The 6852-nt window shown below is 57.2% G+C and overlaps 1 protein-coding gene across 3 annotated transcripts in view; it reads right to left on the bottom strand.

Moving 5' to 3' along the window:
• GRIP2 (glutamate receptor interacting protein 2) overlaps nucleotides 1–6852 on the bottom strand; it is a 49482-nt gene that overhangs the window by 33057 nt on the left and 9573 nt on the right. Inside the window, exon 1 of one of the 3 annotated variants that reach the window (XM_006758322.2) lies at nucleotides 2301–2367. The exons of the other annotated variants lie outside the window; for them this stretch is intronic. Coding sequence (XP_006758385.1) covers nucleotides 2301–2340 — 40 coding nt within the window. The 5' untranslated portion in view covers nucleotides 2341–2367. Of the gene's footprint in view, nucleotides 1–2300; nucleotides 2368–6852 lie in introns of those variants that run through there. 3 annotated transcript variants of the gene reach the window in all.

Below are 6852 nucleotides of genomic sequence, written 5' to 3'. Positions count from 1 at the left end.
AGAGTGAACACTGGAAACAGGGTGGGGAGTGAGGGAGGAAGTTACTGCCGAAGTCTGGGTCCGTGTGTCCCAGCCCTGCTCACAGCCTTTCCTCAGGGCTCGGGTTAGTGGAGGGTAAACAAGATTCCCAGGAGCAAGACTGAATATGGCCAGAGGACAGGCCTGGAAAGGGCTCAGCAAGCAGGAGTCCTTCGGGGCAGAGAAAGGGCACTGGGCAGCGCGTCCCAGGCCTGGTGCTCATGGAAAAGCACGGTGAGTGGCTGACTGCTCGAGGCTCAGCCTTCTCTGCAGAATGTGGAGTGCGGACGGAGTGGCCACCCATTGCTGCCCTGTCCCCCTGCTCCTGGGGAGGCCACATAACCAGGCCTGGCCAATCAGAGATCCGGTGAGTGGTCAGGAGAGGGCATGTGACCCAAGCTGGGCCAACAAGAGCAGGCCCTGGGGCATCTGCTGAAACTGCTAGGAATGGTCCTTCCTTAGGGAGAACTGAACGAGGTAACCTTAAGCTTGGAAGTCCGAGGGGCCCTCTGGAGAAGCAAGTGTCTGCCTGAAATGAAACGCACCTAAAAAGAAGCATAAACCTAACAGTGTTAAGTGAGCACCTGGATCCAGCTATGCCTGGAGCTCCATCTTTGAATTTTTCTTAAAAAGAGCATTGGCAGCTGTGACCATGAGGTTCTGTGACCTGGGGAGGAAAGTAGGTGGGGGCTGCGGTGGGAGGGTGGGGGTCAAGCAAGTCACCAGAGAGAGAAAAAGTCAGGGAGATCACGAAGGGCCTTGAAGGCCAGGATAAGGAGCTGTAATCAGATTTACATTTTAGTAAGCTCCCAAAAGGAGCACGGGGAGAGGAGGATGAAGGAGAGGAGGAGGAGGAGGAGGAGGAGACCAGGAAGCCAGGGAGGAGACTGGGCAAAGGACCAGGCAGACGATGCTGAAGCCTAAGCCTGGATGGAGGCAGAGGCCCAATAGCAGGGAAAGACACCTCCCTGCCAATGCCCCAGGTGAGGTCTCTGGGGCACCACTGCCCGTGTGGCTCTGACCACTGCAGGACGAGGTGACCCCACTCATGTGGGCCTTAGGTCAAGAGGACACAGATGCCCAGGCCAGGAAAGCAGTGTCTCCATCTATAGTGCAGTCGCCAGGAGGGGGCAGGAGCAGACTGCATGGGGTGGAATCCCAGCTTTGCCACTTCTGGCTGGGTAGTCTTGGACAAGTCACTTAACAGCTCCATGCCTCAGTTTCCCCAACTGTAAAGTGGGGAGAATGGTCCTGAACTCAGTGTTGTTGTGAGGATTAAATGAAAAAACTCAGAGAGCTTAGGTTAGAGTAAGATCTGGCACAGAGTCAGATCTCAACAGCTGTCAGCTATTGTTTGCATTATTATTATGTGGCGTCTGAGGGTGACCCTGCCTCTGCCCCTTGCCATGGGTGGGGAGGTGGGAGCCTAAGTTCATTGGTGGAGAGCCCGGCTGTACTCGTGTGCGTGCCAATCCCAAGTCAGTCACTGTGTCGTAGTTGTAGGGCCTTCGGAAGACCACCAGGTTTGTGCCCCTGTTTCTCTCCTGTCCACAGTCCCTCCCTTAGGAGTTGTTGCCAGGCGGGAAAGTCAAGAGTATATCGAGTGTGGGGAGGGGTTGACAAGGGCGGCCCCAGGGCACAGAGTGAAGGACTGCGTCCTGGCTCCGGCCAAGCTCCCTGTTGGGGAGTATGGGGAGAAGTAAGGCCAGCCTGGCAGGCTAGGAGACAGATGGACAGATGGATGGAGCAACTACGCCCGCCCCAGAGCCCTTCCCTGAGTCCCAGTCCTGTCCACCCAGAATGTGGCAGCTGTGTGCCACCCTCCCTCCCCACTGCACCCCCAGAGCCCAGGGCTCAGCAACCAGACCCCAGCCAGGGCTTCTTCCTTCCGCTACAAGGTCCAGGAGCTCTCTCCACACCACACCTTTGCTCCCACATCTCTGGGAGGGAGCTCCCTCCTGCCCGCTCAAGCCGAGGTGGGTGCCATCCCCGAGGCACCCCTGAGGGGCTGAGCACTGCCCTCTGGACAGCCCAGGGGACTCGGCCCCTTGCTGCAGGACAGCATCGGGGTCAGACAGACAGCCCTGTCACCTGCTCACCCCGGCCAGGTGCCCCTGTGGGCATCTGAGTTTGCAACCTATGGTGTCCCGCTCCCTGCACTCTCTCCAAGCCCTGGGTCTCTGGGAAGTGGCAGTCCCACTCTTAGCCATCCCAGTCCCCCATCGGACAGCAGTTTGAGGAACCAGCCCCACCACTCTGCCTACAGGTCCCCCATTACTTACCGGCCTCTTCAGGGGTCTCCCGGTTGAGCCCACACAGCATGTCTGCTATTGTCCCTGCTGCCCACTGACTCCCTTGGGAGCCACGCTGCTCTGCCCCTCCCACACCCTCACCAGGGAGGGGCCGTGGGAGGGAAGCTCCCAGCTCCCACTGGCTGGGCGCTGAGTCCACCCACTGCAGCAGGCGGCTCTCTGCTTAAAGGGGACATGCTGCTGTCATGTCTGGCTCCTGGATGGGGTTCGACACCCTCACTCCCATAGCCTGGGCAGGAGATCTTGGAAGATGGCATGCAGGGGGTCTCCCCCAGAGCCCTCAGGCAGATAGACTCAGGGTCCAGCTCAGCTCCTAACTTGCCCTGGGACTTTGGCAAGTGATCGCCCTTACCAGGCCTCAGTTTTCCCATCCAGAGAGGGGGAACAGTGCCTTTCAAATTTTCGTTAAAGAGCAGATTCCAACAGAATCCCAAGACATAAAACAGTGCAGCCAATGGATAATGCCAGGGCTCGTCTGTAGATCGCAGGTTGGAAACTCTTGTGCTTGGAGCCCCCTGGGGCCCTCACACTGACAGGCAGATGTAACTACTTTCCCCCAGCCTCAGTTTCCCTTTCTATACGGTGGAGCTTGGGGAAGACGAGCCCAGCAGCCTGCCCCCGGGAGCAACCCCCACCCCCAGCTTTCTGGGAAGACCGAGCGAACTGGGCTGAGGATCCGCTCTGGGCTTGATAGGCAGGAGCAGCTGGTCACAACTCTAGCCCCAGCTGGGCCTCAGCCCTGCACACTCCTAACTCCCTTCACGCCAGCTCAGGACTGACTCTGGCGGCCCTGATGGACTCCCTGCTCCAGGTCTCAGCTGCTCCTGCTCCTAGCCCACCCATGTGTGCTGGCACCCACAGAGGAGACACCACATAGGTACTGCGGTGATGGTGGCATGAGGTGTCAAAGCCTGCGACTACCTGGTGCATCCAGTTACATGCAGCAAAGAGGGCGGCAGACGAGGTCCCAGCCCCCGTGGGGTTCCTGGATACATGGGAACAAGCAGGTCTCACAGCAAATGGGAGCGTGCTGCCAAGTGGTTAGCGACGGGAGATTTCTTCTGAGTTCTCTCCTGACCAGGGGTTCCCACCACAAAATCCAAACAGAATTCCTGAGCCACCCACTCTGGCTCCTACCAACCCAACACTAATGGCGCCTCCAAAACAGTCCAGAATCTAAATCTGGGGTGGGGCCACTTGTACCCCTGTGTCCATAGGTTTGTGGTCCTCCATTGCTGCCTTCTGCCTAGGGCTACTCCCTCTTTGGGTGACTGCAGGCAGGTCTTAGGGGGCAGGGTCCAAGTTCCAGGCGAGGTTCCCTTGGGCCAGCAGTGAGGCCAAAGGTCAAAGAGAAAGTCCAAGATCTCAGCCATGGGAGGTGTGGGAGGAGGGTCAGAGAGGGAGGACCTGTAGTTGGCCCAGGCAGAGAAGGGGGTGCAGGCTCTGGGTGTGCGTCACAGCGCCAGGCGATGGTCAGCACACGGCTCTCGATGAAGACCCTGACCACCCCCAGGTACCAAGGGCCACGTGGGGGCAGTCCCAGTTCCACGCCAGGCAGGAAGGGATAAAGCCTTTCGGCAAGTAAATTGCTCTAACAGACATCTGCCTTCTCCTCTCCCTTCCCCTCCCCGCCCCTTACAGCACTTCAGGGTGGAGTGCTTCATGGCATACAAGACTGAGAGGTACATCCACCCCCTCCCTTAAGAAAATATTTGCTTGTGGTACAGATGCATTTAAATGAGCTATTAAGATGGGCTGTCGGAAATCTCGCCATGTTTGTCGTTCTCACTGCTCCTTTGGAATTTACTTTTGAGGATGAGAAGCTCCTGGAAAGGTCATGCCGGGGGTTATGGGAGAGCTTTCCTTCGGTGTTTCTCTGAGAGCCCGCTGTGCCCACACCGGGGGTGAAACCCCAGGAGACGGTGGGAAACATGATCTGCCCTCTGCCCTCTGTCCCCATCAGCCCATCGAGCACACTGGCTTTTGATTTTATCCAAGAGTATGTTTGGAAGCAACTGTTGGTCCATTTTGACACAAGGCAGGGTTTAAATAAACAATCGGTCCAGAAAGGTTAAGTAACTTGCCCAAGGTATCCAGCTGTAAGCGTGGAGCCAGCTTCACAGCTAAGAGGTCTGTTGTTGCTTTTTTAATCCTCATCTGAGGATATGTTTATTGATTTTCAGAGAGGAAGGGAGGGAGAGAGATAGAAACATCAATCGGTTGTCTCTTGTATGCATCCCAATGAGGGATCTAACCCACAACCTAGGTATATGCCATGACGAGGGACCAAACCTGCTACCTTTTGGTATATGGAATGATGCTCTTACCAAGTGAGCCCCCAGGCCAGGGCAAGAGGTCTGTTCTTAAAGGTGCTGATATAGAATTTCAGAGGCTTGTTAAGGGGTCCAAGAGAGCGGATGCAGAGCAGCTAGCTTTGTTGGTCACTGAGGAGGTGCTTTTGAGCCTGACTTTGAAGGATGAGAAGGATCATGTCAAAAAAGGAAAAAGCCATTGCAGACGTGAGTCCATGAATGAAATCCCATGTGACTCGTGAGGAGACCAGGTGGGAAGTGGAGATGGAGCCAGGTCATGAGGTCTCACTCCTCCAAGTGTGGTCCAAGGACCAGCAGCCTGGGCATCACAGAGCTGGTCAGTAATACTCAGGCCCCACCCGAATTTAACAAGGTCCCAGGGGATGCAGGTGAAGTTGCAAAGCACAGCATTAGGAGTTTGGCTTTCCTCCTGCAGACAATGGGAGCCACAGATGGCTGTAGAGTAAGGGGGTGAGAAGGCTCTGCAAGGTCCTCAGACACTGAACTCAGCCAAGGTTGAAGGGGACGATCTGCCCTGGGATTTGGCCTAAGAGCAGGAGGAGCTGCTGCCCTGCTCCAAAGATGACCCCCCTCCTCCAAGGCTGCCAAACCTTGAGGAAGCAGAGGAAAAGGGGGGGCCGGCTGCTGGGCGTGTGCAGTGGCTGAAAGCCGGGCCTGCTAGGTGCCCAGGTGGCCAGCACAGATGCAATGGATGGCCTGTGAGGGGCACTGGGAACCCTAGGGGAACTGGCATGGCCACTAAGCTGGTGGGCAGCAGCCCCCTGGTCAGGAAAGGCCCTGCCACCTTTGCATCCTCAGGTTTTGTTAGACGTTGGAGGATAGATTGCTGTGTGACCTGGGGCGCATGCCTAAACCTCTCTGGCCATCATTTTCTCGCCTGTAGAATGGGAATAATAAAAGCACCCAGCCCCTGGAGTTGGGGAGACCACATATTAATGAATCAGAAAGCGTTCGCCCATCTACTTTCCTGCAATGAATGTCACACCAACCCTGAGAAAGAGACCAGAGAGGCAGAACTTGAAGGTCAGAAGCGCCCAGGTTCAAATCCCAGCCCTGCCAGCTGTGTGATTGGGGGGGCGTCACTCTGTCTGGGATTCTACTTCCCCACCCAGGAGGAGGAGGGCAGAGACCTGGGGAGGGCTCTGCAGCCGGCGACTGTCCAACACACACTCATGACCTCCTCCCTGCATGGGGTCAGGCCTGCAGCCCTTCTTGGTGTCTGATGGGGCACTGTTGGCACCTCTGTTGGGACATTCTCTGCTGTGCTGGGCTGTCCTCCATACTAAAGGGCCCCTGGTGTCCCTGACCCTTGCCCACCCATGGGCAGTGACCACTGCAATTAGGAACCAAACTACCCCACGCTGCACAGATGGGAAAACCGAGACCCAGAGAGGGCCCCCTCCCCAGTGCAGAGCGGGGGGCCTGGACCCCAGCCTTTCCTTCCTCTCAGGCCCCAGGGCCGGGTCCATCACAACCACACAATCAAGTCCATCACAATCAAGCCGTGTCCTGAGCCCAACAGGGTCCCTGAGTGACAGCCGGAAATGAAGTCTGGGTGCAGAGATGGCGGATTGAGGATGAGAGATAAACCCTTTATTGCTGTTCAGTTGTTCTTCCTCCCTCTCTCCTCACACCGCCCAGGAGGTCAGGCCAGGACAATGGCTTCCCAGCCTGGTGGTTAAACTTTTCTATGAGGTGGGCATTACCGTCCCCATTTTACCAATGGGGAAACCGAGACCCAGTCTGTGATCCCACCAGCGGCAGGTGAGGGGCATGAGGTGACCCCTTATGAGGGGTGCTGTTTGGCTGTGGCCCCCACTTCGACCAAGTTGCCCGACATCTCCCCTACCTCCAGTGCCCCCCAGCTGACTTCAGGGCAGGCTGAGCTGTGCCTCAGGGGTAATGCCCACCCATGGGCCACTCCCAGGCTGTGGATGCAGACTGACACCTGCCAGTTCCCAGCGTTCCTCACCGCAGCCTTCCTCCAGCCTTGGGGGCAAGGGGTATGCAAGGGCAAGGGGTCTCCGGTGACTGCGAGAGCCAGCCTGGCAGTCTGCATGCACAGATCATAGGGGAGGAAGGTCCGGATCGGGAGGAACCCAGCTGATGGCTCTTCAGGACCTGGTGGAGCAGAAACTGGGCCAAGCAGAGGGGACAGCCTGGCAAAGGGGGTGTGTGGGGGAGGTGCA

Source organism: Myotis davidii, unplaced genomic scaffold (genome assembly GCF_000327345.1).
Source record: "Myotis davidii unplaced genomic scaffold, ASM32734v1 scaffold73, whole genome shotgun sequence".
Taxonomy (NCBI): Eukaryota; Metazoa; Chordata; class Mammalia; order Chiroptera; family Vespertilionidae; genus Myotis; species Myotis davidii.
This window is presented reverse-complemented; position numbering and strand designations above follow the sequence as displayed.